At 51.5% G+C, this 27,826-nt stretch overlaps 8 protein-coding genes across 8 annotated transcripts; 3 read left to right on the top strand and 5 right to left on the bottom strand.

Moving 5' to 3' along the window:
- Positions 1-4,166: 4,166 nt before the first annotated feature.
- Positions 4,167-4,376, bottom strand: POX_g09109 (uncharacterized protein; the record flags this gene model as incomplete). The annotated part of the gene is made up of 1 exon (XM_050117873.1): positions 4,167-4,376. The coding sequence occupies one exon, from the start codon at positions 4,374-4,376 to the stop codon at positions 4,167-4,169; it is 210 nt and encodes a 69-aa protein (XP_049966017.1).
- An 800-nt stretch (positions 4,377-5,176) lies between these two features.
- Positions 5,177-6,351, bottom strand: POX_g09108 (uncharacterized protein; the record flags this gene model as incomplete). The annotated part of the gene is made up of 4 exons (XM_050117872.1): positions 5,177-5,841; positions 5,976-5,979; positions 6,054-6,153; positions 6,248-6,351. 4 exons carry the CDS (start codon positions 6,349-6,351, stop codon positions 5,177-5,179), a joined length of 873 nt encoding a protein of 290 aa, XP_049966016.1.
- Positions 6,352-9,829: 3,478 nt separating this feature from the next.
- On the top strand, positions 9,830-14,246 carry POX_g09106 (uncharacterized protein; the record flags this gene model as incomplete). Its single annotated transcript, XM_050117871.1, has 2 exons — positions 9,830-12,254; positions 12,310-14,246. The coding sequence occupies 2 exons, from the start codon at positions 9,830-9,832 to the stop codon at positions 14,244-14,246; spliced, it is 4,362 nt and encodes a 1,453-aa protein (XP_049966015.1).
- A 19-nt stretch (positions 14,247-14,265) lies between these two features.
- Positions 14,266-14,718, bottom strand: POX_g09105 (uncharacterized protein; the record flags this gene model as incomplete). The annotated part of the gene is made up of 2 exons (XM_050117870.1): positions 14,266-14,312; positions 14,535-14,718. The coding sequence occupies 2 exons, from the start codon at positions 14,716-14,718 to the stop codon at positions 14,266-14,268; spliced, it is 231 nt and encodes a 76-aa protein (XP_049966014.1).
- A 662-nt stretch (positions 14,719-15,380) lies between these two features.
- On the top strand, positions 15,381-20,318 carry POX_g09104 (Anucleate primary sterigmata protein B; the record flags this gene model as incomplete). Its single annotated transcript, XM_050117869.1, has 2 exons — positions 15,381-17,495; positions 17,574-20,318. 2 exons carry the CDS (start codon positions 15,381-15,383, stop codon positions 20,316-20,318), a joined length of 4,860 nt encoding a protein of 1,619 aa, XP_049966013.1.
- Positions 20,319-20,853: 535 nt separating this feature from the next.
- POX_g09103 (Nicotinate-nucleotide pyrophosphorylase) lies at positions 20,854-22,056 on the bottom strand (the record flags this gene model as incomplete). The annotated part of the gene is made up of 3 exons (XM_050117868.1): positions 20,854-21,580; positions 21,715-21,770; positions 21,901-22,056. The coding sequence occupies 3 exons, from the start codon at positions 22,054-22,056 to the stop codon at positions 20,854-20,856; spliced, it is 939 nt and encodes a 312-aa protein (XP_049966012.1).
- An 803-nt stretch (positions 22,057-22,859) lies between these two features.
- On the bottom strand, positions 22,860-24,305 carry POX_g09102 (Pectinesterase; the record flags this gene model as incomplete). Its single annotated transcript, XM_050117867.1, has 5 exons — positions 22,860-23,371; positions 23,514-23,657; positions 23,758-23,837; positions 23,939-24,075; positions 24,195-24,305. The coding sequence occupies 5 exons, from the start codon at positions 24,303-24,305 to the stop codon at positions 22,860-22,862; spliced, it is 984 nt and encodes a 327-aa protein (XP_049966011.1).
- Positions 24,306-26,155: 1,850 nt separating this feature from the next.
- POX_g09101 (uncharacterized protein) lies at positions 26,156-27,380 on the top strand (the record flags this gene model as incomplete). Its single annotated transcript, XM_050117866.1, has 2 exons — positions 26,156-26,536; positions 26,565-27,380. The coding sequence occupies 2 exons, from the start codon at positions 26,156-26,158 to the stop codon at positions 27,378-27,380; spliced, it is 1,197 nt and encodes a 398-aa protein (XP_049966010.1).
- Positions 27,381-27,826: the final 446 nt, after the last annotated feature.

Below are 27,826 nucleotides of genomic sequence, written 5' to 3'. Positions count from 1 at the left end.
GACTAGAAACCCCTAGGGGCTAGCTAAAGAGCGGATTAGTCCCTTCTTTAAGAGGAGATCGACTTAGCGTATCTATTCGTCTAGTTTCTCTTTAGAGAGAGAATAGGTATAGATATTTACGGGCTTCGCGTCGCTAGTATTAATATTATACTAGATCTCCCTTTCCGGAGGTAAGGTATTAGGGAGTTCGTCGCGGATAATCTTCCTATATTTCCCTATAAGGGTCCGGATCCGGGAGTCTAGGTATAAGATAGGAGCCTCTAGAGGAGGGGAGTTATCTCGAGGAGCCCTAATAGAGATTATAAGGGTACCCTTATCTTTCTTACGTATTTACTTATATATCTATTTAGCCGATATTAGGAAGATACCCGCTTCTTCGAGTTCGTAATTAGATCGAGCCTCGCAAGGTTCGATAAGGTATATTCGCTAGTAATTATAGATAGTTAGCCGAGAGCTAACCTAATTAATAGTCGGGTTCTGTTACTTTAGAAAGTCCCGACTAAGGACGATCTTAAGGTCGGGTATATCTAGGATCTAGGCCTTTACGCTTCCGGTCTATATCCCTATTTTTAGTAGGACGCGAGCGCGTCCTTCTATATATAGGGACCGTCTATTAGATAGCCTTACCTAGAGGGCGTCCGGAGGCTTCTTTAGGCGAATAGATCCTCTTAGTAATATTATAGCTCGAGAGGAGATAAATATATAGGAGGAACCGGAGTCTAAGAGGGCGCGTATTAGCACTTCCTAAAGGCTAACTCGGGCCTAATAGAGTAGGAGACCCGCTTAGATAGCGAGCAGGGAGGCTTCGTATACGTTAGGTTCGAGGAGGTTAGGTCCTAGAAACGGGGGTATATAAGAGGCGGCTCGGAGCTAGCTAGCGAAGGCCTCTAATTCGTCTAGCCGCTTATATTTTTTTGCTATAAAGGGACTCTTCTTAGGATAGTCTCTCTTAATATAACCTAGCTTCCCGTATATATAGCATTTTATAGGGGCCTATCTACGTACCTTCCCTCGCGGGGCTATACTCGAGCTATCGCGACTACCGGCTATAGCGTTTATCCGGAAATCGCTATTAGCGTCTCTAGCCTTAGAGGGGGAGTAGTTTCCGATCTAACTAGAGATTATTTCTCCCCTCTTATACTAGATAAAGCGGTTAATCACGGCTCGGAGAGTAGTTAGGTATTCGCGATCCTTAGCCTACTTCTTCTAGAGGGTAGCTTTCGCACCCTTTTAGAGGTATTAGATAACGACTTCTTCTAGAAGAGGCACCTCGGTATTAATAGCTACTTACTATAGGTTTATAGCGTATTTAGCGAAAGTAAGAGATCCTTAATATATATTAGCGAAGTAATCCTAGCGCTTTTTAGGGCTAAGATATTCAGAAAATTCCCGAAGGATCTAGGCGCGATAACCTTCCTAGGTCTTAATTAGTTCCGCGTACTAGTTAATAATCTATTAGCGATAGGTATTCTATACCTTCTTAGCTCGCCTGGTTAGGAACCCTTAGGCGTAGATAATTTTGTCGGTATCCGGAATTCCTACGCCTACGAGGTACGAGACCTTATAGAAGAACCTTTCGTAATCGCGTAGATATACGCGAGTAGCGTCTTAGGCGATCGTTCCCGAGTAGGGACGGATACTAGGCACCTTTTTTATTAAGACCTTGCGGATCTCTAGGAGATTTAAGCTAACTACTAGAGACAGAGAAGAGCTAGTTTAGTTAGTCTCCTCCGGGGTAGTAGTAGGCGCCGCCCGGGAGGAAGAGGAGGTATTCGACTACGCCTAAGTACCGTTCTGTTATAGGTAGATACTAAAGACGGTAGTCTTAATATCCTATACGGCCTTAGCGTAGTCGTCCGGGATATAGTTTCGAAGCTACGTTTAGTAGGCTTTAGCCACGATCGGAGGCAAGAAGGAGAGGGCCTAGTCGGTTTTAGGAGTATTTAGGCGTTCCTCTCGCGGGAGAGGGTCCGCGGAGGCAGGTCCGTAAGTCGAAGTAGTATCTATTAGAAATAGGAAGGATCAAGGAGAATATAGGAAGTATTATAAATAGTAGCCTCTTATACCTATAGGGGTTTCCCCTTTCTTATAGTTTATTCCTAGGTATAAGGGTCCGTAAGGAGCCGTATAGGAGTATCCGGACTCTTCTGAGAAGGTAGTAAGGGTCTGCTAGTAACTAAGGTCCTCGGGTATTATAGCGGATCGGTAACGTAGGAGGAGAGGCGGGGCCGTAAGGGCTATATCGGGGGTAAACGCCCTCCTCCCCTAGGACCGTTTTTCGAGGATTTACGAGGTCCCCCCTAAGCTAGTCCCTTATTATCTTCGTTCGTGAGTCCTTTAGATAAGGGTTGCCTTCCTTCTCTACGAGTACTTATTTTTGTAAGGATCAGGGAGGGAGGGAGAAGTATATAGGGCTTCGCGCTTCCTTTCGGAAGGGGTCCCCCCTCCGGGGAGGGCCGTAGAAGGCGCCTCCTTTTAAGGGTTTACTACTAGATATGATTCGAAGAGTAAAGAAAGGTTGATTTTTAGAGTATCTCTATAGTATCTCTTAAAAATCGGGTCTATAAGGACAGTCACGGGCTATACGGGGCCGAACGGGGGTACTCACGTGAGTCATAACTCACGTGACCACCCTTCCGGGATCTCAGCCTCCTCCTCCTCCTCAATTTAATTTTAAGACTTAACTAAACGACGCTACTCCGTATTAGTAAACGAAGGAGACGGTATTATACACTTTACACCACCGCTAGCGCGCACGCAGTCACTATAGCGATCGGAATAATTAGCGCGGATATATACTCGTTTTAAACGAACGTAACGTTCGCAAGGAATTACAGATTAAAAACCTTCGTCTTCGATACGACGAGTTAAAGCGTTCTTACGAACAGAAGCCTTAGAAGATATAGTTAGCAGAATAGGCTATAAGAAAAGAAATAGGGAGAAAACAGAAAAATAGCAAATAAACCTAAGGGGACACTAACGCTTAAATCCTTTAAGGATAAAGGACAGGGAAGGAGGGGATAATATTACGGACCTTAAAGAAGCGCGGGGGCCGTAGTTATTTAAGTAACGACTAAGGACTAATTATTCTACGGACACTAGGGAATAGCGTTATTACGTGCGTTTCGGTATACTTAGGCGTGCCCCGAGGGACCCGAGGAGGAAATATCCAGGGTAGGCACTAGAAGCAGCCTATAGCTAACCGACACAAACGATACCCTCTTACTCTATAAAACAGTTAGCGCGACGCAGGAAACGGCCGCTATTTTACTAGCACCGGAATTACACCCTAAGTACGAGTGACTAGTAACTTATCACGTGACTATATCCTATCGGTAATAGGATAGACTTATCGGTGATAAGTCCTAGCGCATTAGTAATAAGTCTCGACTTATTAGTGATAGGAAGGACTAGATATATAAGGATACTCTTTTTAGCATCATATATTTAGTTCTTCGCGATCAATTGCATATTATTACTTAGTTACTACCTTAAAGCACTTTGCACTCCACGGTTCAACTCTAAGACAAACCTAACCTACAGGTAAGGGATTCACTCAGTAGTAATACTTAGTGATTGACCTACTTAGCGCGCACCTCTGGCACGTCTTGCAAGACACTCAACAGGATCCAACCCGCAGTAAGGCTTTGCGAAGTAACGGTACGATTGAGAGACCCGGTCTTGGGATTAGAAGTTAGGATAGCAGGCAAGTATCGGCCCAGGACATTCTAACTCATAGTGACCAGTCGGCACCGCGTAACACCTGGCTGCAGAAGACGTCTCCGACCGTAGAATTTAGCTCGCGTAACTACCTTCTGCGAAGATATTAGGCCTATTACGAACCCTGTCTTATCGAAGTTGTAGATATCCTCCGGTTGTATCCCGTTCTTGTTAATCACGCTTTGTACGGTCGCAAACTAGGCTCGTAGAGCTTTTGGGTCTTCGTTTAATATACGCTGGTAGTCGTATCGTACTGAGAAACGTGTTCGAAGCTTATCACGACGTTTAACAAACTAAGATGGCTAATTCTTACTAATAGTAGGCGGAGGCTAGCTACCGCGTGCCGCTAGTAGGATATTCGCTATCTCTCTAATAGTAGTAGGTCTAGGCGCTACTCCACGTAGATCTATAGAGATTATCTATTGCGTAAGTGTATCCTCTTCTAATTAAGTTAATTTATAGCGATTTGGGCGCTTATTAACGCGTGCAATTCGGCTATCGGCGCGTGCTTGTAGTGTAGAGAAGGGTATTTCGTATAGCTTCGCTACCGCGCGAAGAGAGTTGATACGGCTATCTTTGATATCGGAAAGGGCTAACAAGACCTTGCCCTCCTGGTTGGCTAACTTCTGCGAGGATTCAGAGCGAATTGGTGGCATAGTAGGTGGCTGAAGTTGGTATGTAGGTAGGAAGACGCGATTTTGGATGGGGTGACCCGCTCAACCGGGTGACCCGGTCATGCGGGAATTACGTTATAATCTGGAGTATTAGGTAAATAAGAAAGTAGACCTAAACAGTGAATTCTACAGGTGCTCAGAAATAATCCCTCAAAGTGACAGCACGATGAAGCTCCAGGGAGATCCAATGATTCATGCTCTTCGGATCTCATAATTTAGCATGGATACTTTGGGGCCTGGCGTCTGTTGGAGATCAAGTACAGGGCGACGGATCCGGTAGAACAAATAAACCACTCCTTGATGATTCGATCTAGATTTGCGATCTGACACGAATTGAAGCACTCAAATCTCGAATCTCAAACTCCCTTCCGCGAAGCAAGTCAGTCCTTCTTGGAGGTCGCCTCTGGCAGATAAGCAAACAAAGATTTCCTATCCTCTCGGGAAGCAAGTCGGGAATCGCACTCAAGGAAAGATGCACCAGGAAAAGAAACAGTTTCAAAGTTATATACAGACGCTGTGGAGTCGCACCAAATGCAAGCGTGGATCTTTTCAGATGCAAGGCCACGTAATGTAGACCTGGAAAAAAAAGTGGAAAATGGGTAGGATGGAAGGAAAGAAAACAAAATGGAAAAAAAAGTCACAGTCGTACATACGCTCAGCCACAATCATAGGAAAAGGGGGAAAAGAGGGAAACCCCTTTGTACTCCAGTCAAGTAACAAAGGGGAGGGAGAACGGTTTGCATCAACAAGGGGGAAAAAAAGAAGAGACCTCATTTCACGTCTCAGGTTTTAGAGTCTGGGATCCCCCAAAACAACCATTCCACGCTGTGGCCCTGCATGACAACACCCCATCCCGCAATCAAACTGATGAGCCACAGAATTGCAAGAATCAAAATCGGGACCAGCAAGAGCTCCGTGTTATGCAAGAATGGCAACGCGTTGTATCCCAAAAATGTGATATAGGTGTAGTAGACCAGAGCGGACAGGTAAAGCGAATTTCCCAAGAACGTGGCCAAGAAATCACTCGGTGAGCGAGTTAATAATGGGAGGAGCAGGAACTGCACCACATACAGATGCAGATACAGCGGGAAAAAGGCGCGGTTGGAGACATCGAAGCAGTATCCGAACTCGAGTTGATCTTTCTCGCCCGGTTGCACAAAGAGTCCCTGGGCAGCACCACGCCGGCGGGCACGGGATCCACGAAGACCCTTGAGAGAGGCGGCGGCACCGTTGGGACCAAAGAGCTTGCCAATGGCAAAGTAGCCAATGGTCGAGATGAGAAGGGAGGATCCGATGAAATGGAGGAAGATGAAGTTGAAGGAGAGGTGCATAATTGTGCCAAAGGATGGGTAGTACGCGAGACCCCAGGCGATGGCCGTGAGAAGAAGGAAGAAGGAGAGGAGGTATGTAAATGAGGGATCTGGGCGGTGCCATGTGTTTTTCGTTTCTATAGTGGTCAAGAGTTAGTGCAATTTCCAATGGTGAGGTCGTCGATAATCAAGTCGGGGAAGCGTAAACAAGAGGCAGATTGATCGTCTCGGCGCGTCCAATTGATGTGATGCCAGAATCCGAGGAACTCACGTTTCTAAGAAGAAATAGCACTGTTAGTATTGAAGTCATCAAACCCATAGCATGCTTAGGCTGGGCCGGTCATCTTACATGGTAGTATATAGACTTGAAAACCTTCTTTGGCGCAATGAGCAAGGATGTCATTTCCCAGATGGCCATTTCAAAATCCATCTGAGGGAATTTGAAAAGTCTAGATGTAGACCATGTGTGAGCATAGTATCCCTAACTGAAAAAAAACCAACCATGAAAGCCTCTGCATTGTGCACAGGTGCTGGGGGTCCCACCTCTTGAAGAATCGCGGCATGCGCATGTTCGATCCGCGGCTGGGCGTGGAACCAAAGTGTGCAGGACCCGCATGTTGACGGGGCACAGATATGTGTGGATTCATCGTGGAGGGTTGTGATCCTTTTCACAACCTGAAGTTCCAAATCAGTCAGACTGCTTCGGCGTCGGGGACTTGGTAAGTTGTGTCAAACGGGCGTAGCTTAGGCGGCCGGAGGACTGGTCCCTGGCGACGAGCCGGTCGGTTATGTCATCGTCAAGATCACGTGAACCTTTGCGGCGGAGAGGACTGATACCTGCGGCAGGAAGTTCAGAGCTGCCAGCGGTTCAATCTTCAGAGCGTTCGACTGGACTCATGGTGTTTCATGGGTTATCGCCTTGGTAGCATTGAAACTCAAAATATTGACAATCTGTTCATAGATTGATTTATTTCTTGGTGGTATCGAAACTTCGGAAATCTACATCAGAAAGTGACTTGGGGAGCTTGAACCCGTTTGATCTTTTCCAAACTCATTGGTGCACGAGGAATTGCTCAGCGTCTGAAGTCACCTGTCATGGCTCATAGCAAGCAAGACAAAGGCCGGTCATGAAGGCTATCGATCGATTCTCAAAATTTCAGTGTTGTGCCATATGCCGTTGAATCAAGGAAACTCTGCTCTATGTCTAGACCTTTGCCAAGAGGACCTTTTATAGACCACGAAGGCAGGAGTAGATACAGGCACAAGTGGAAAGCACATAACAACATGTACAAGTCGGTCCTCATGTTATGCTTCAATTGAGTCTCTCGCCACTCTTTTCGCTTGACCATGTTCGATCCGCTCACAGAACACCAATCTCAATCCTTTTCTGTGCTTCCTATTCCGAACATCACACCTTATTAGTCTCGCCGATAGTGGTCAGGTCCCTGAAAAAGCAATCTTTGTCCATGTTGACCTGGGCAGTGAATACTGGTTCGAATGGGTAGAGTCGTGGTATCATTCTAGTCCGTCTTCCAGCATTCACAATCCGTCTCCATAATTGAAGGGCTATCCACTTTTTTTAGGCCTAATCACCCCATCTTCGCCGGCAACATCCAGGCAACATTGGCCAGCGACTGAGACACATTCTGAAAAATCCCCAAAGAAGATTTAGAAGGAATCCACCTAGTACGGAACATCACAAAACGTTCAATCAGTGATTCCTGTAAATGAATATCGCCACGGGCCCGGTCCAGAGAATGCGACACCTGAATCTTGGCTTATCTTGCCATGGTTGTAATCAAGAAACCTAACCCTAACAGAAAGGGTCTCCCGTCGACCAGCGAGACTCTCCTTGAAATTCATGGTGTTGAATAGTAGATGAACGTACGAGAGAATCAAAGCTCCGATCGGAGAGACCAAACTTTGCGCTCTTGGGGCTGGGAAATTCAAAAGAGTCACGCAAGGTGACCATTTTTAACTACGACCACTGGTCATCGACAAGAATCCATAACAATAGATGGACCCAGATTGGGGGGGGGGGGGGGTGAAGCTTGAAAGTAGAGAGTCATAGGTCAGGATTGCCAAAGGAACCTGTCGATCAGAGGAGAAACTGCGGTACAGTCCAGGATTGATATACAATGATGACACGAGGTGCACATAAATTGGAATACTGTAGCCAATGGAATGATCGTCTGCTTCCACTGAAATTGGAGATAGCAGAGCTCTCGACTTCTCAATCTCATGACAGTCGATCGTCCGAGACAGTCCAATTCACCAGCGCTTATGGGCATCGAGTGCAATAGCCGAGAGCCGGGACCCCTGGCTGGAGTCGATCGCAGATGATGCATCACATCTTCCTGCTTGACTTGTCTGCTGCGTGCTCTTTTGCAGAGAGGACTGAAGACTGATTCAATGACAATTATTGTACAGAAGGCAAAATTGAGGGAAATTCTCGCTCAATTGCACTTCTGCCAATCACAAAGCCCACACAACCGGACCACGGTGAAGCATTATAGACCCCAGACACTGGAGATTCGACAGATGGCCACCGAGACGGTGACAGGCCAATTTTGGTCGAACGATCATAGATCGCAAAAACTAGCCGGGATCGAGTGACTCCACTCCGAGGATCCACTTCGCGAGCTCTCAAGTCGCGTGGCATTTTTGGGGGGCTCGAGACTTTCCATTATTCCCAAGCCAAGAAGAGCCCAAATGAAAAAAAAAGTGAGAGACCACCGCCCGTCAACATGAGAGATCACAATCAGCTTGAAGTCCCGGGTGGCAAGAGACGTCCAGTCTTCTTAAACACGACTCCAATTCGAACCTCTCACCGTCTTTTTTTTTTTTTTCCAAATCAGGGCATCAATTCGGTGCGCAGACTACTAGCAGTATGTACAGTGAGGGTTGTGGCAGTCAAATCACATCATGCAGCCACCGATTCTGGCCATGGTAGGACTCGGTAGGAGGTACCCCTGAACGTTGACAAATGTGCTGCAGGAATTCAAAAGAAATGGATATGTATGGTGCTCACCTCTGCCTTGACCAGGCATTGGAACGACTTTTGAGTCTAGATGCAAGAGTTCGGGGCAAAATCAACCTTGTCACTAAGAAGAATCGTACAATGCTCATTAGCAGGACAGGACGTTTACAATCAACAAAGGTCTTGAGTCTTCATTATTGTCAGAAAAACAAGAACAAAGTGCTTCCATTTTTGTAAATACTGTTATTGTTTACTACACACGTAGCAAGGACAGGACTCTGTCCATGCCAAACGTTTTCTGTCATGCTGTATCCTGAAACATGAAGTTGGACAAATCTCCCCCCCCTTGTTTGAGCATCCGCTAGTTGCTGGCACTGCCGCCAAAATTCTTAGGCGGATTTCATTCTCCATCACAGGACCTCACCTCCTTCTGGGCACGCGTCGGGTTGCCTGCCATCTCCAGCGAGCGGCAGATAATCAAGACAGTTGATCGTAATCTCTGTCAACCCTCAGGATTGATCCCGAGTGTTGCAATTTCGGCACTAGAGTTCCACCGTTCCACTTCTTCTGCAGGTCAAAGCCCACTGTCGCCCCCCCCGGTTCAGGAGTTCGTCCCGCCCCGGTTTCTTCTGTCTGATCTCGACTCGATTTCTCCTGGTCGGCTTGTCAGTCTTCTCCACGACTTGGACCTGACCGCTCAGCTCTGGTGGTGCCCGCCTCGTGCCAGTCTCGCTGAGAATCTTCTCACACCACCCACGATCTGCTACGGAGGGCGCGCAGTCGCACAATAGCATCGGCACTCTATGACCACGGATATGCGATGACCACCCGCGACCCTTCCTGTCCTCTGTTCTCGATCAATTGAAAGAGCGACGACAGTTGGTTGCTGGTGCACGAGGCGAATGTACCATCCTTGTCGGCGACCCTTCACGCACTGTGACGTCCCATCATCGATAGATACGAGAGCGTATCAGGTGGCTCAATTCCGTCTATCCAGCCTACTCTTGTCGGGCGGACACCAGAACGTTCTCACGGCTGCCCCCCCCCCCCCCCCCCCCCCCCCTTGAAGAAAGCCACAACTCTTTCTCTCAGAGTCGCAAGTCTCGATTCCCAATCGGGGCCAACTGACTCCGTCCAGTGCGGCCATGTCTCAACGGACCGTCTACGGTTCTGCTTCTCCGCCGCGCACTCCTCCTGCCCAAACCACCAAGTTTCGACCCAAACGTGGCTATCCTGCCCGCCCGTCGATTCGCGATGCCTTTCCCGATGCCGGCCTAAATGACAATGCGCCAAGAACCAGCGAGTCGGGCGATGAGCGGGACCCGCACGACTTGTCGTTGTCGCCCAAGCATGCCGCCCGCACTTCCATCGTAGACAACATGCTGCTGTCTCTGGACCAATTCGACGGACCCGGCTCCTCCATCTTGGATGACTATCGACTCTTCAACTCTGCCTTTGACACGGACCAACAAGGCCGATACCGTGGCCATACGTTTTCCTCCTCAATGTCGTCGGATGCAGACTTTGGATACGACGACAGCAGCAGTCGCTATGCCACCGTGGCCGCCGGTGGTCGGCGGAGCAACAACAGTTCGATCCACCAGACCGCTCCCCGAAGAATGAGCAGTGCTCGAGGGCCAGAATCCTCCATGGGTTCCCGAGGGACCATGGGCTCCCGAGCAAATGATGTACGCCAGGGCAGCAAGGGCAGCTTCTCCAATGGCGATTATACCTATTCCACGCATAGAGGCCGTGCAGACTCGGATGGCCCGTATCGGCGCTCAGAAAGTTTCGATTGTGGGCCCAAGAAGGCGTACAATCCTTATGCGGATCACAGCCTGGGCCAGGACTCGACCTTGTACGACGATGACGCGGCACCAACACCCAGCATTCCCGCCGGCCCCCGCAAGCTCTATGATTACAAGATTCCACATGCCACGGCGTCCCGTACGCCGGGTACGTCACGACGGAACAGCATCAAAGCTTCCAGTGCTGCGTCAGCCCGGCGAAACCGGACCGAGAATATCGGGACTGGCTCCCTGAAGCCTCGGGACCTCGACTACCTGGGTGACACGGACCTGGACTCTCTACCGAACAATCCAGCAGTCTTGGACCCCCCAGCTCCCAGCCCAACCATCTCTTACAATAAACCCGCCTTCTCTCCGATGGAACCAACCCTTCCGAGCGCGATACCAGCTGTGCCACCAACCCAGAACGGGCCTACTGTACAGAAGGAGAGGCCAGGCTTCTTCCGCCGTGTCTTTGGTGCATCCTCAAGAGCATTCTCACCAGCAGAGGTCCCCAGCCCCACCATGAGCGACGTTGCACGCCGTCAAGAGCCTGAGGATAAGACCTCTTCGAGTTCAAACATTGCGTCAAGGACACGGGAGGCTCAGCAAACGCGCTCGTCTCAGCCCCAGCAGCAGCCACCGCCACCTCCTAGGAGTGCAGTGGCGGCGCCGTCGGCCTCTGGTGCTCGTAAAAATCCCCCTCAAGTAATCAGACAAAAGTCCTCCTTCTTTCGCCGGCGAAAGAAGTCTGTGGCTGAAAATGTACCCCCACCGATCAAGTTGCCTCAGGAGCTCTCGCCCCATGCGTTGGATATGACAAAACCGCAGGCGAGTCCTGTGAGCAGCTTGCGTCAGATCATGAACCAGTACCTGGATGAGCCCGGCTCGTCAGGGGATATGGATCGACGAGGCCTTCGCAAAGAAGACGGCCAGCTGGTGGAGTCCAGGCCACTGGATGCGCAGAAACCTCGAGAAATTGCCTCGATTCCGAGCGGCAGCGGCGGTAGCAGCAGTAGCACCGGCAGCACCTCCAAGCCCAAACTTCATATCGACCCCCAGAGTACTTCACAAGGTCCGGATTCTCGCTTGTCAACTGCAACTGGTGTCGGTGCCAGTAGCGGCTCCCAAAATGCAAGTGATGTGGAGTCCTTCTGCTCCTCAGATTCCCCCTTGCAGGAGAAGAACTCTAATGCCAACCCCTCAACCACCCTGTCTCCCGTCCAAGAGCATCCCTCTCGCACCACTCGCGTGTCAAGCAAAATGGCACTGTCGACCACTACCCCTCAGACTGTGCCGGCGGGCACTGGGAGGCTGGCTCTGCCCTTGGACACTGCGATTCCCGAGTCACCGGCTGCTTCGGACGTCTCGCAATATCTTACAGCTTCAAATACGCCTATCATTGAGTCTGAGGAGCCTCAAATTGTTGTCGATGATGAGAAGGTAGTTCACAACGAGGATGTGGCCAACGGCCCCGGTGATGCCCTGGAAGATGGGCCGACGGTGCAGGACCGAGAACAAGCCCAGAAGTTATTCGATAGTCAAGACCAGATGGTTGGCAATATCCCGGCGGCCGCCTGGCTGGGAGAGCCTGATAAGGCCTTGGTCCGAGAGGCGTACATGCGTCTGTTTAACTGGTCGAACATGAATATTTTGGCAGCTCTGCGCAGTCTATGCCATCGTCTGATTCTGAAGGGCGAGACTCAACAAGTCGACCGGGTTCTGGATGCCTTTTCCTGTCGATGGTGTGACTGTAATCCGAGTCATGGATTCAAGGCTACTGGTATGTGTTTGGTGATTCTGCTTTTGGACGGTACCTCGCTGATCAACTTCGACAGACGTGGTTCACACCATTTGCTACTCCCTCCTGTTACTGAACACCGATCTCCACTTGGCGGACATTGACCAGAAGATGACTAAATCCCAATTCGTTCGCAATACGATGCCCACAATCCACCGTGTGGCCATGGATGCAGTGCCTGCGGGATTCGAAACCCTCCGACCCCAGAAGCCCAAGAATACCCCAACAGTCGAGTCTGTCCTTTCACCTCTTGGGCCGGGCCGCTCGTCCAATGTTCCTACGGATTCGGCCTGTCCTACCTCAGATGACTCCACCACCCGTCGCAGTGTGGCCGAAGCCGACTCTGGCCCACTGATCAGCGCTCCATTTAACGGTACCATGCGAGCTTGGGAGCAGCAGGTCGAGACGGTGTTGAAAGACTTTTACAGTTCCATTCAGCGCGAGAGGCTGCCTCTCTTTGGCGCCCAGCCCGAGAGAGAGGTCCATCGCATGGCATCGAGCAATTTCCTTGCCCCCTCGGCAGGCAATCTTCGCCGCAGTCCGAGCACCATCAGCAAAAGCGGCTCGGATATTTTCCCCCGTGGACGGTCTGCAGACTCGCGCCACGGTGCAGCACGTTGGTCCTCCAAGCCTCGATCACGGGGAGCACGACTCTATCCACCGTCCATGATGGGCTCTAGCCGAACCAGCTTGGATGACCAGTCCTCCGTCTGGAGCCCCGCGGCGTCCAGCACCTGGAGCAAGTACTCGCTAGGCAAATTCACCTCGGTGTCGGTGGATTCATTCGGCTCCGAGTACCCCCGAGGCGAGTATCAGCAATCCATTGGCTTCGCGAACGCCTTGAGTCAAGCCATCATTCGGGAGGATTCCGCGACTTCGGTTTACAGCTACGAGGAGCCAGTGACCCCTCTGCTGGAGGACGAGACCCTCGCGTTGGCAGGTGCGCCGTGGGCCAAAGAGGGTAGTGTCAAGCACAAGCATCATCTGGACGCCGTTGATAAACGTGCCAAAGACCGCAATTGGAATGAATGCTTTGCGGTTATCCAGCAGGGCTGGATGCGGCTCTTCTCATTCAACAATGCATCCAAGACCCTGCGCCAGCGGACCAAACAGCGGGGTGGTGTGGTGGTTGGAGGCGGGAACTGGACGGAGAATGCCGAGGAGATTTGGAAATTCATGCTCCGTCAAACCATTGCCAGTGCGTTGCCACCCCCAGGCTACTCCAAGTCACGTCCACACGTTTGGGCTCTCAGTCTCCCGACGGGCGCCGTCCATCTGTTCCAGGTCGGCACGCCCGAGATTGTCCGCGAGTTTGTGTCCACGGCAAATTACTGGAGTGCTCGCCTCTCCAAAGAGCCTCTGGTGGGTGGTATCAGTAACATCGAGTATGGCTGGAGCGACGCGGTCATCAACAGCGCCCTCATTCACGGCGAAAGTCGTTCACCACCTACCTCCTCCGGTGCCCCACGTCAGAGCATTCAAAGTTCCATCCGAAGCTCTCTGGACCACCAGGGTGTGGTGCGACCGAAGCTCCCTGCAGACCGCGTGAACATCAGCGATTGGAGTCCCCCGCAGCAGAGCATGGTCGCCTCGCACCAGTCTGAAGAAGAGCAACTCAAGGCCCTGCAAGCGTACGTTCAAAATGTGGAGGACGATCTGCAACGACACAATGAGCTTCGACCTGCTATGAACCTGGCATTCTCCCCGCGGCATCCTAATGCTACCAAGGCGATGGCCAACTGGGAGCGCAAGTCGTCGTATCTTCTGCGTGAAATTGTCAAGTTCCGCACGTATATTGATTCGCTTCGAAACGCCATTGCAAAGAAAGCTGAGATTTATGCCTCCACGAACAACTATTTCAATCCGGCAGGTGACGAAGTAGATGCGGACGTCGAGGAGCATTCGGAATCAGAGCCTCCTCTTCAAACTGTGACCAACTCCTCCGCTGGTGCTGGTGCTCCTGCTGACAATTGATTCAATTCTTGCTCAACCTCTAGTCGCTCGCCTCGCTCCTCCTGGCCCCATCATGAACAAGTTCTGTGACAAGGCTTGCACATCGATCACATGATACGTTCCCAGGCCTTGATTGAGCGATTACGTTTGCTTTCCCATTTTCTCTTCCTCCTGATTCATGCCTTTTCTTCTCTCTTCCTTTCCCCCATTCTTTTTTCTGTGCTATATTGTCAATTCTTTTCTTGTCCTCTACTTTCTTCCTCTTAATGTATATCTTCTTCACCCGGGGCGTTATGATGGTCTCACCTGCGCTGTTTCGTATTCTTGTGATGATCATGCGACGCTTGGTTGTTCGGTTGGACGCTTGAAGCCACGATTTTGAAAGATGCGATGGATACCATGATGTTTGCTGCTGCTGCTGCTGCTTCTTCTTCTTCTTCTTCTTCTTCTTCTTCTTCTTCTTCTTCTTCTTCTTCTTCTTCTCTTGTTTCATTCTTTCTCTTTGATTATGAACACTTTCAACTCTCCTTATTCAATGTCACTCTTGATTGAAAAATCAGGTTTGGGTCTCGTGTGGTGAAGCCATATCGATTCTATCGTGTCCGCAGACGGGCTGTGCTGATGCCAACGCAAACCATCGACACTGTTATTGAGTTTGGTACTTTCTCGCAGTAATCCACCCGATCGAAACATTCGTAATGACGAGGGTGCATGGACATGTCTATAAAAAATTCAAATATTCTTCATGTCGTTTGAAAGGTAAGTTGTAAAGTACTTCGCTTGTCGGCGGTCATGTGGGAGCACTCATGCGTGGAAAGGGGTGTCCGTGGTTGTTGATTTCCACGCGCAAAACAAGCGTGGCAATACCCAACCATGCCTCATGCCTGGCCGTGCCCCAAGGGATCCTCTTTCCCATCGCTCCTGTTATGTTGCAGACAACAAAAGCACCGTCCTTGCCTCGATGGATCGTCATCGATTTTCTCTCCGAACTTCCCCCTTCACTCAATAGACTACACGTCTGATCAACCTTGTCGCCAATGAGCGCCGTCAAGAACATCTATACCCGCTGCACAGCAATTCGTCATTCGCGGTGGGTTCGTGGCGGACTTGCTGGTGGGGACTCTTGAAATAACGCCTGGAACTGCCCCCGTCACCATGTCGACCAAGGCCCAAGATGCCGCAACACCTCCAGGCGCCATCCGCGACCCGCCCTCGTTGCAGATTCCCTCTTCTTCCCACGAATCCGGCCCATATCATACCCCAGACGATCTTTCGCCACTGGATGCCGACTTCACAGCCTCAGATTACTTCATGGCTGAGGACGACGCGCGGGGCGCTGACCCCCCGAATGCGAGCTCTCACGACTCACTGACACAAGAAAATAATCAGAACAATAACAACAACACGGCTGGCACGCAAGACTTGACCGCATCTTCTGCAGAGCCACCTACAGCTCCGACGATTGACGAGGCAATTGAGATCTCTCCTGCTGAAGAACCCGAACCCGAAGCGACAGCGGCGCAAGCGCAAAATGAAAGTTTCCACAACGATGAACCCGCCCGTGCGACTGATCAACAATTGCCACAGGAGGACGACACTGAGTTCCTACCTTCATTGGCCGACCGTGACGATAACAGTCTGTTTCATTCGAGCGAGATCGGGGAACATGAGCGCGAGCGCGTCAATAACCAAACCTTGATCGAGGAGCACGAAATGCGCCGAAAACTGATGGACATGGAGTCGAGCTTCCTACCGGAGCCCTCGACGATCAATGTCGCGGCCAATGCACGAAGCGCCGGCGCAGACGATACTTATTTGGTGGGAATGGGAGGCTACGACGCGGATATGACCCAATCATCTGCCTTTTCATTCATCCCTCCATCGGAGAGCTACCAGGAAACAGAACACGACCATGACCATGACGGGTTCGAGGACCGAACAGACCAGATCGGCGATACAAACCAGGCTCAGAGCTCGGCTCATGACAACACTTTCGACTCATTGGCATCTTCGCCCTCGGCAGCGGCTATGTTGCGGAGCTTACAGCGTGACCAGCAGTCGCAAATCCCAGCGGAGAATAGCCTGCTCACCCCAGACGAGCAAACATTCCAGTCGCAATTCTCGCCTCTCGAGGGCGAATCACAACTGACCCCCTCAAAGCTACGCAACTCGTCACGAAGTCTGTCCCCGGGCAATTCGAGAATATTCAGTGATAAGAGTGCCAGCGTTCAGGAAAGTCGAAGAAGTGGCAGCCGTCCTAAATACTTGACCAGCCGTCAATCATCACAGCGACTTTCCCGCTCTTCAATCGCCAGTGTGACCACCGATAACAGTCAAAGTGACGCGACGCTGGGTGCTGATTTCGCGCTCCAAACGGGCGGCGCGGTGTCAGAGCAATGGAGTGGCCCTAATACTGGGCCACGCGGGAACATGTTGCGAACGACCAGCCTCGGGAGCATGGCCTCTGGTATCTCTGGCTTCAGTGAGGAAAATCTCCTTGAGCGCCGTACAATCGGGGGTCCCGGTGATGGGGGCTTGCAGACTCTGGAGGAAGAGGGCTCACCACGATCGTCTCGGCATACAGCAGCTTTGGATGACACGAATGCGCCGACTACCCCGAGGGCAAGACCCCAAGATAGCATCCCCACCGACACAGTGATCGCAGAACGTGTAAAAGGAATCCAGGTTCCTACATCTTTCGCTCAACGATTCCGAGATGACTTTGGTCACTCGGGTCCCGCGACGGAGAAACGACCGGGGGCCTCAACGTCTGCTTTTGGCCGCAGCGGTCGTACTATGACGCTCAAGGAGCAGAGCAGCACAATTGACCGACTGTCGAAGGAAAATTTTGATTTGAAGATGCGCATTCATTTTCTGAACGAGGCCTTGAACAAGCGATCTGAAGAGGGTATCAAGGAGATGATCTCTGAGAATGTCGAGCTCAAGTCGGATAAGCTGAAATTACAAAAAGACAACCAAGGCTTGAAGCGCAAGGTTCGCGATCTGGAGAAGCAGCTCAAGGATCAACAATCCGACAAGGCTTCCATGGTCAACCACGACCCAGAGGTATCCGAAGATGACCGTGAATCTGCGCAGGATGAAGAACTCGTTTTCTTGCGTGAGCGAGTTGAGAGCTATGAGCTTGAGATTGAGCGGATGCGGTCCGAAAACATTGCTCGGGAAAGCGAGAAAAGGCGCCTCGCTGAGATGGTCAAGTCTTTGAGTGAGGCTCGAAGTGGTGGCTCCGATGCTGGGGCCCGAGAAGAAAGAGTGCGTCGCTCGTGATACTTTTTTTTAGTGTTACTCTGATGTAATGCTCGAGGACAAGGCTAATTGATTGAAATATAGGACATGTGGAAGGACATGCTGGAGGCCGAGAGCGCTGCTCGTGAACAAGCGGAAGAAGAGAATCGCATGTTGAGAGAGGAGTCGATGCGCCTCAAGAGTGAACTATACACAACGGCTACCTCCCTCAAGCCGATGCAGCGAGAACGCGGTGGATCTAACGTCTCGTACAATTCATTTTCTGAGCGAGATGGCCACCGTGGGGCTTTGATGAGTGCTTCGAGCAGCACCCTGCTTGTTGAGCTCGAACTGCTCAAGCAGGAGAATGCCGAATTGAGGAAGGAAGTCAGCGCGCAAACCTCAATGCTCACTTCGCGGAACCGAGAAAAGGAGCGCCTGTACCAAGAGATCGAAGAGCTCAAGCTAGGCCAGCGGCGCGATGGCAGCCGCTCTGTGGCAGGAGATAGCATTTTTGACCGCTCGGCTTCTCGTGCGCAGGTGCGCACCGGATCGGAAGTGAGTGATGGTGCTGGTTCGCGGGACATGATGGATCGCGAAGAGCTGGAAGCTCGCAACGGCCAACTTCGTGATCAGGTCTCGACTCTCAAGTTGGAGAACCAGACCCTCCGCGAACAGCTGGATGAGTATGTTCGAGACTACGAGGCGCTCGACAAGGCCTATCAGGCAGATGTTGATCAAGCGGAGGAAGATATCATCAATTTGCAAAATGAGCGCGACCAGGCCATGCAAATGGCGGATGAGCGCGATGCGGCATTCCAGGATCTACGTGCAGAAGCTCAAGAGGAGCTTGATGCACTTGGCGAGGAGCTTGACCAGAAGATTATGGAATGCCAACGCTTGAGTGAGGATTTGCAGAATCAAGATGAAAGTTTGAAGGTCCTGCAGGCTGAGATGCGCTCAGCCAGTGAGGGGATTATTCGACTGGAAGAGGATGCGCAGAACAATCTGGAGCGGTATAAAGCTGTGCATCAGGAGCTGGAAGATGCCAATCATGAGATGGAATCGTTGGAGAAGAGTCTATTCGAAGCCAACTCCAAGGTACAGAGACTGACGGTGCAAATCGAGTCGAGCCAGAATGAGATCGCTTTCCTGCGCGAGGAGCAGGATGGAGACAAAATCCGCATTGGTGATCTTGAATCAGAACTCAAGACGTACCAAATGAGTCTCCATAGCGAGAAGGAGAAGACCCGAGAATTGGAGCAGCGGTTGGCAGATGAGCGTCACCAGCGCGAGGTTGTTGGAAGTAAAGAGAAGCAGGAGGTTCAACGGATGATGAACGAACTGAATCGAGAAGCCTCGACTGCCAAGGAAGAGGCCCGGCGGTTGAGGAAGAGCCTTTCGGCCCAGGAGATCGAGACCAATACCTGGCGGGATCGTCTTCTGGATCTGGAGAACAATCTGCGGGAAACATTGGGAGACTTGAGTGGCAGCCGATCCAGCCTGATCAGCAATATTACCAAGCTGCAGAAGGAACTGGAATCGACTGCGCTGGAACTGGAAAGCGTGCGACAACGCCTGGACGAGAAGGAGTCCCTGCTCCGCAATCGCGATGCTCTTCTGGAGAGCACGGGGTTGGAATCACGCAAGCTCTCTGAATTGCTCGAGCGCGAGCGACAGGCGCGTCGTGCCGACAAGCAGTCCTTTGAGCAGTCCCTCAAGAGCCACCAACAGGCATCGCGCACCATTACCCAGAGTAACTCGCGCATCACGGAACTGGAGAATGCTCGGAACGCGGATCGAAAGCGCTTTACCTCGCTTGAGCAGCAGTTCCGCGAACAACTCAGCGAACGCAATGCGTTGTTCCTCACGATTTGGAAGCGACTGTCGGGGATTTGTGGCCCCGATTGGGCCCACTCCAACAGCCTCATTAATGGTAACTTGCCTAGTCAGGAAGTCATTGGGAACATTCTCTTTTGGCCGGGCTTTAGTCGCAACCTGATTCTGGCTGTCAAGGCCCTGGAGGGGGTCATTTCTGGGTTCCGGTATCGCATCAGAAGCCTTGATCATGACCTGACCAAGCAATATCAGAACCTGGAGAATTCTTTTGCTCAGCGCATCCGTCGACTCGAGCGGGTGGAGGAAGCTGTTAAGAACCTACGCAATGGGCGGGGATATTCCGGCTCTTCGTCCGAGGTGGCCAAGCTCCGGGGTGAAAATCGCCTCTTGAAGGCCGAGATCAACCTTCTGCAGTCCAACCATCGTGCTCATGGGTCCGCATCTGCCACCAATGCTGCCGCTGTCATGGCCAGTGGACCACGTTCGCCGTCTCTCGCATCCACTGCAGACCCCGAGCGTGCGTCTCTTACCCGCCACAACTCGACTCCGGTCGCTAGTGACAAGTCGGGCCCCGGTCGAGCTCTCCTGCGCAGCTCCACTGGCATTCCTCAGCCATCCCAGTTCTCATCCAGTAGTACGCTGACGAACAACAACAACAACAACCGCAACGACAATGCCGCTGGGGCGGTGGTTCCACGATCACGGAGCGGAGTGGGCGGCTGGGATGGGGGGGATGAGAAATGGGTCCATCGGCTGCACGAGCTGGAGAAGCGACTGAAAGCCGAGCGAGAAGGTCGACTCCTCGACCGCAGCGGTGCCCGCAAGCGGCTGGAGGAACGCGATGCCGAGAACCAACGCCTGCGCGATCAATTGCAACGGGAGCGCGTGCGACGAGGTCCATCGGGAACTCACCCAGCTACGACCAACAGTAGCCGTGGTCGCATCCCGACCTCGGACGACGGTCCCAGCTCCAGTGAAGGAGAAGGCATCACGGTCGATATTGAGGTGTGATTCTCAGGCGTCTGCGCGATTGATGAAGAATTCTGAGGAACTTTCTTTTCCCCTTGTGTACCCCTGTCTGATGATATACCCACTTTGTCCTCTGGTTCCTTCACTACTCCGCGGCGTGTTGGCTGAGTACGCTTCTTTTCTTTTCCTGCTACGAGATGATGCAAAGTCACGATGATTGATGACGGCGTTTGTGGGAGGCGTCATTCGACTGACATAGGTCGACACTGGCCGTACTTTACCTCTTTGTTGTATTGCATTCTCTTGTATATTCTAATTGCATTGAAGCATCACCTGAGGAATGGAATGTTTCTGATGTGTTTTTTTTTCAACTTTGATCATTACTATTGAGGTGAGATTAGACGCCGTCACTCTTTTTCGTTCTTGTTTTTTTTTCCAACTTGGCCTTTCTGTCCAAAACGTACCGGGGAGTCATGCAGGTCCCCAAGTATATCAAGTCCATCGACCTCACCAACCGTTTTCAAAAAGAGGTTGTGTCTTGCACCATCTCCTGGCACTCTGGATGTATCGAGGTCACTCATCGCAACGAGACCTTCAACGAAAAGTCCACGATGCCGGTTCCCTGATGAATCGAACTGGTCGACAAGATATCCACATCGGCACAGGCATAGGCCGGCGCATTCTCCTCGGTCAAGCCACCACTGACCTCAACCAAGAACGCCCTCCCGGACCCACGCCATTTCTCCTTGAGACTCCTCGCCGCCTCCCGGACCCCCTCCGGCGTGAAGTTATCCAACATGATAACATCGGCGCCCGCCGCAATTGCCGCATCCGCCTCTTCGACGCTTCTCACCTCCACCTCGACTTTGGTCGCAAACCCACCGGCCGCCTTGGCCGCCGCCACAGCCTTGGGGATCGCCGCCGCAATTGACTCGGGATTTGTCCTGCCGCCCTGTCCGGCCCCGTTGTTGGCACATGCCCAGACATGATTATCCTTCAACATGGTCATGTGGCTCAGATCATGGCGGTGCGGGTCTGCGCCGCCGACCAAGATACCGTATTTCTCCACGACGCGGAAGCCGGGCGTGGTCTTGCGGGTGCCGGCCAGGATGCCGGTCCATCCTTGGGCGCGGAGAGCGGCCAATGTAGAAGCGGATTTGGTGGCGATGCCGGAGCAGCGGGCGAGAATGTTGAGGGCGACACGTTCACCGAGGAGGATCTTGCGAATGGGACCGCGCACGGTTGCGCAGTGGGTTTTGGTGTTGGCGGGGAGGGACTGGCCTTCTTGGATGTGCCATTCGGTACTGGTTTAGAGGAGAACGATATATATGTTAGTCTGACCTTTTTTGGTCTTTTTTCTTCCTCCAACGCATAATAAACCATCTGGATGGAATATCCCTCCCCCTTCCCTCCATAGAGGTATCATGGAAAAACATACGAGCAACCCAATTGAGAAAACACCTCATCGAAGAACGGCACGCCGGCAAGTACACCCTATTGTATAAATCAGCAACGAAACCCTCGTTTCATAAAATTCAAGACTAGAGAATATAGAAACCATTGCGCGCACACACACAGCCCCTCTCCAGAAACACAAAACCAAATAAATCAAAACATCACTTACCGCGCTCTTCCCCAAAAGGCGAGCCTCACCCTCCGACTCGCCCACTACAAATCCACCATAGTCGAGACTGGGACAATCTTCCTCAAGCCAGTCGGCAATCTGCCGCTTATAGTTACCCGGAAGTAGGTGACGCAGGTCCCCATGAGCCGCGGCCATGATCTCAAAGGGAGGTGGAGAATATTAGAATAATAAAGGTAAAGGTTGGAGAGGGGATTTGATCCTTTGATTTCACAGGATCGGAGAGGGAAGACCACAAGGTGGAAAAGAGGAATGGAAAAAAAATAGAAAAATAGAATATCAAAAAAAAAGAAAATCAAAATCAAAATCAACAGGGTGGAATGAATGGCGGGGCAGCAGGAGGAGGGGGAAAGTGTAAAAAGGAAAGGAAAGGAAAGAGATCGGCCAAGAATGTCAAGAATGTCGGATAGCGGAACGGTAGTGCAGGCGAGCGGGTTTCGGGGGGTTCCCCGCGCGGGGAGACTCGGGTGAGTCACGTGGTTGGTGATGGTGATTGGTGGGGAGTGGGGGGAAGAATTGGAGAGAGTTGGAGATGGAGTTTAAAGGGGGGGACGAGTAGGTGATATGATATGCGAGATGAATTTATTGGGGTGGTTTGTTTTTGGGGGGGGGGGGAGGTTGTGGTAGGATAGAAAAAAGAGGCATTCAGAATAGTAACAATAATAACAATTGATCATATAGAGAAGAAAAAGAAATGAACAGGAAAGAAGATCGGTTGTACTTGTCGGATCTATGATCTTTGCTTCTTCGAGAGGAATGTTTATTCATGGGAAACAAATCGCCTTATCTCATCATCTCATCTCCTATTCCACTTCTGTCGTATGAAGATCTTTATGACAAGCTTTGCCGGCCTTCCAATCCTCTCGATCCCCGAGGCTCGATCCCCAATTTCCTCTCCACAAAGCTGCTTCTGCCTCTGCCTTGATCTCTCTCTCCACCCTTCAAGAAAGATAACTAGTATCCACCCAGCTTGTATATCCACTCCCGAGGATACTACTAATCGACACCGCCGAAGACAACTTCTTGGCAAACGAAGCCCGCGTCCCCGAGGCACCGCTCCCAGTGTTCGAATACTCACCGAACAAAACATCCGCCGTATTCGGCGAACTAGATGACCACACATCCCATCCCGCCGACTTGATCGCCGCACTCAGATTCGTCTTCTGGAAAACCACTCGAGCATACTCGGTCCAGGGCCGACCCAACGCATAGCTTCCTGCAGCCACCGTATGACCCGGGGCAGCTTTGACAGTGCCGCCGTTGATGACAAAGTATCCCGAGCTGGAGCTGGAGGGACGACCTTGTGCGGTGATAGTCCCCGTTGAATAGGTGACGAGACCGATATCACAGTCGTGGAACCAGGCGTTGCCCGTCTGGCCAAAGATGAAATCGACTGCGCCTTCAATGTAACACTTGGCGTAGACTTGGTAGCCGGTTTCGGCGAGGACGGTATCTACGAGGGAGGAAAGAGAGTTTGTGTGTGAGTAAGTGTGTAATGGGATAGGAGCCCGTGGAAAGGTTGACGCAGGACGCAGACGGGGGATATGTGTCGGCAATAGTGCTGGAGAGAGAGAGAGAGAGAGAGAGAGACATACCCTGGAATCCAATGAATTGACAGCCATAATAGCCTTGTTCAGTATTGTAGGCACTGAGAGCAAGAGCCTGATGACCCTGACCATATGTATTCTTCACGTTGATATTGTAGATGCGAGACTTGGCAGCGTAGTTCCGGAGTGTTGCTGGTTGGTCAATTAGTGTCTCGATGGTCATCAAGATAGGCCGTGTCTTTTTTTTTTCTTTATTTCTTCCTCTTTTCTTGTTCTCTCTTTCGAATCTTACCGGTGTTGTCATCGTTGCTGGCCGTCGCCAAGCTGATCCCATGAGTGATGGTGACCGTGTTGGAAGAATAGGAAGTGTCACTGGAAGTTTGTTAAAAAAAGATGAAAAGGAGGGAAAAGTCGTCAATGAACCGTATCAAAGAGGCTCCAACATGGAGGGAAAAGAGATGGATATCACTTACTCTGCTGTTTGTCCATAGATGATCAGCTCACCTGCGAGTTTGGGAATGTACACCTGCTCATCATAGGTACCCGCCTTGATGAAGATGGTCTGGGTGGAGGTGGTAGTGGTGCTCAACGCTGAGATGGCTTGATTGATCTAGATAACTGTCATTAGCACATTGGGTCATTCAGGATTTGAATTTGAATTTTTTTTTTCTTTTCATTTACCCTCCTCGGACGAGGAGCTCTTGAGTGAAAAGACAAGTCTCTACTTACCGTAGAGTAGGTACCGCCAGACTTGGCCACCACGATGGAACCAGACGGAGCCGACGTGCGACTTCCTGCCAGCACCGAGGCCGCCAACGAGAGCAAAGTTAAGAGTCTCATGACTCTGAAAGACGGAGGAGAAGGACTTGGGAGTTAATCACAAGAATAATGATCAAGTACAAAGAAGACTGATTTACGCTTCTGCATGTAGATCCCATCTCGGTCGCTGCCTGCGGGCGTGACGGGCCTCATATAGATCTCACAAACCAAACGCTGGATGGCATGTCCACCGGACCATGCGACCTTGTGGCCCAATCCTTCCACCCTCTGGGAAATGACATGCTAAAATGGGAGAAACACCGCGTGTCGATCTGTCTGCGAACAAGCTTTGTCTAAGCATGGAGAGAGGCCCAGACTACCAGACACTATGCTCCCCACCTCCCGGGGGAGGCCAAGGTACTGCAAGAGGCAAATCCACCTCTGGTGTAAAATGATCTTCCGGTCGTCATTTACTTCAAACCAGGGGGTGAAATCCTCGGCCCAGCGCCGTCTGTTGGTCGGAGACTCAGGGGCAGTTTCGCAATCGAGATCTTCCACCAGTCGACGACCATGCGGGTCCCTTTCTGTCCCGTGTCTGGAGTAGTGTCGGGAATCGAAGTCTAGATGGGGTCATGTCAAGGATCGAGTGCATGAGATGCTCACGGAGTGGGATGACGAAACGCGTCATCTGATCAGTCTCGAATACCGAAATGGAAATTCTCCGTGGACAGCATTTTGAGAGCCAGTCTCGACGAGTCTACCGGAAGAGATTTGTTCGAGTCCGTGACGAGTGGAGAGGAGAGACTAGGTTGACTTGGAGTCCTTGCGACAGGGGGAAGAGAGTCTGCTGGTTACTTGGAAATGAAAGAGTACACGACAACACTCTGACAAAAGTGGATGATCGTGACTATGTTGACTGTTGAGTGTACGAACTATATACATACCTACGTCTGTAGTGGTGTAGACCATAAGTCTCTACACTGAAGACCCTTCAGTTTAGAGTGTGTCCAATATAAAGATACTCACACACTTCACTCTTGACTGCCTCTCAGACCGCCTGATGTAGATAGAATCACCTTTTCGAATCGAGACTGTGTCGACATCATCCAAATCAAAAGACGCGCACCGCGTCGGAGGTGGCAAACCATGAACGTCTCCCTTCTCTTCCTCACCCACGGAATGACGAGCCGAGGCGAGCAAGTATGATCAGAGACTTTCCAACTCGAGGGCATAGAGCGTGCGATGGCGCTAAATTGTCCATCACAAGACCCCAATACCTACCAGGTCCGCTCTTGCTTCTATGAGTCTGAAGTGTCTGAAGCCTTGGGTGGACAGTAGATGCGGGCAGAGGCTCTAGAAATCTATGAATGGAAACCCCCACAAGCGGACGGGTCTCTCTCATATCATCGATGCAGTCCCGCCGTCACCGGGTGGTCCTTACTTGAAAAGACCAATCTCAATCTCGTCCAGTTCCTCCAGTCATAGATCATGAACAAAATTCGACGCGTTGGAATCCATCCCTGCACATGGACAAAATCACTGCTCAAAGTGTGGCGAGCCCAAGTGTTTGATGGTCGAGTACGTGGTTGAAGCCTCGTGACGAGGAACCAATCACTGGATTTCTCATTTTGATCTGTACTATGATTGATTAACTCTCCGATTCCGTCCAAGTACCTGAGACCTACAAGGTGTCTCTATCTTTCAAAATAAAATAAAGAATTGGCAAAGATACAAAATCGGTACCTCTCCGCCTTGAGAGACATGAGCAAATGAAATTCAAATTCGTTTTGAAAAGTGAAACTCCTCGATGAACCTGGCCGCCTGAAAGACACGGCATCCACTTCCTCCACGAGTCCAGGAACCCTTCGTTTTTGGTCCGCACCAACGCCCCTGGACTCATTCCAACAACTTCTCCCCAATCCACAACGGACATGACGACCCTCCCAACGAGAAGTGTCCTCCTCCGGACACCTCTTCAATCATGTCCACACAAATACTCCCCCTATCGCCACATCACGCTCGACTTGCACCACCACCTCCACCTCCATAATCTACCATCGAGATCTCAATTCTCAACCTCGGCGACTGCCCACGCCGCCGCCAGCTCCGCCGCCAGCAAAGACCGACCACGCGCGCGCTCTCCCACCCAACATACCAAATCCTCAACTCTCATCGCACCCACACCCACACTCGAAACCCTCAGTCAATCCCACCTCAATGCCCCAATCAGCACCTTCCCTCCACCGCTCGACACGCCCGACGCTCTGCCTGCATCCGCATCCACCCCGGACAAATTGAAGCGACTCGTCGCCGTCGGCCGCATACGTCGCCTTCTACAAGACCGGCCTCAAAAACGTATACTACAACTATCGGGCCTCAATCCCGATTCGACGTGAACTCGGTCTCCCCACGTACTTGCCCGTCTTGCCACCGCGCACTCGCGGCGTCGTTGGATCCAAGGCTCAGACTCAGGCTCCCTCTCGCGAGTCCAATGACACCATCCATCCCGAACTCAAGCTAGGCCGCGGGCGGTTCCAGCTCGTCCGACGCTCTGCCCGAGATGTCCAGCGGATGATCCCCTTCACCCTGATCCTGCTGATCTGCGGGGAATTCACACCGCTGATCATTCCGATCTTCGGGAGCGCCATCACCCCCGCGACGTGTCGGGTACCGGGACAAGTGGGCAAAGACCGCGAGGCTGGGTCCAAGCGGAGGAATCTTGCGCAGCAGGCCTATGCGGCGACCGTGGGCCGCACGGTCTGCCTGGCCGGAAGTGAGGCGGAGCGTGCGGTGCTGGTGGAAGTATCGCGGAGATCGTTTGCGCAGGAGGCGAGTGCGCAGCAGGTTCAGCAGGCGTGTGCGATGTTTGGACTGGTGAAGAAGCATGACCGGGCGCTGGGGGCGGTGCTGGCGGGATTGGTGTATCGGCCGAGACTGGTGCGGTATCTGGATTATCTGGAACTGGATGATCGGATGATTCGGGAGGGAGGAGTGGATGCGTTGAGTGCGGGTGAGGTTCGGATTGCGGTGGAGGAACGTGGTGGTGGCGATGTGGCGGCCATGCTGACGGGGCTCAAGGCTGAGGCTAAAGAGCGTGAATGGTTGAAGAGTTGGTTGATGGAGAGACGAGCTTTGGCTGAGGTCTCAAGGTCCTGACGGGGGAGGGGAGGAGACGAATTGACATCTCTCGATCCGCTGTACATTATTTTGGATGTGCGGCAAGGATAGATTGCCCATTCGAGCACACCACTTCAAACAAAAACCGAATGGGCTAGGTGTTGGGCTTAGATCTCACTTAAATAGACAAAGACACAGGTATTCTCTTCTTCGAGCTTCCAGTCCCGAACCTGTTGTCTGAGCATGGTATGATAAGTAGGGGATAACATGTCTTGTCACGTTGGACAGACGTATATGTTTGGCAAAAAGTACGAATTTATGCATATCGAAGTGGGCATCAAGACAACATGGAAACAGACAAGCCACAGGAAGCTCAAACTCCTACCACGGCCCAGTCCAGAAACTATGGGGTCTCCGGTTGTCGATCCAAAAATGAAATCATGCATCCGGCCAGATTGAAGACAGACATCAATCCCGAGCAAAGC

The sequence above is a fragment of the Penicillium oxalicum genome, chromosome VII (genome assembly GCF_001723175.1).
Source record: "Penicillium oxalicum strain HP7-1 chromosome VII, whole genome shotgun sequence".
NCBI lineage: Eukaryota > Fungi > Ascomycota > Eurotiomycetes > Eurotiales > Aspergillaceae > Penicillium > Penicillium oxalicum.
Note: the sequence above shows the minus strand (reverse complement) of the source record. Positions and strands in the feature narration are given on the sequence as shown.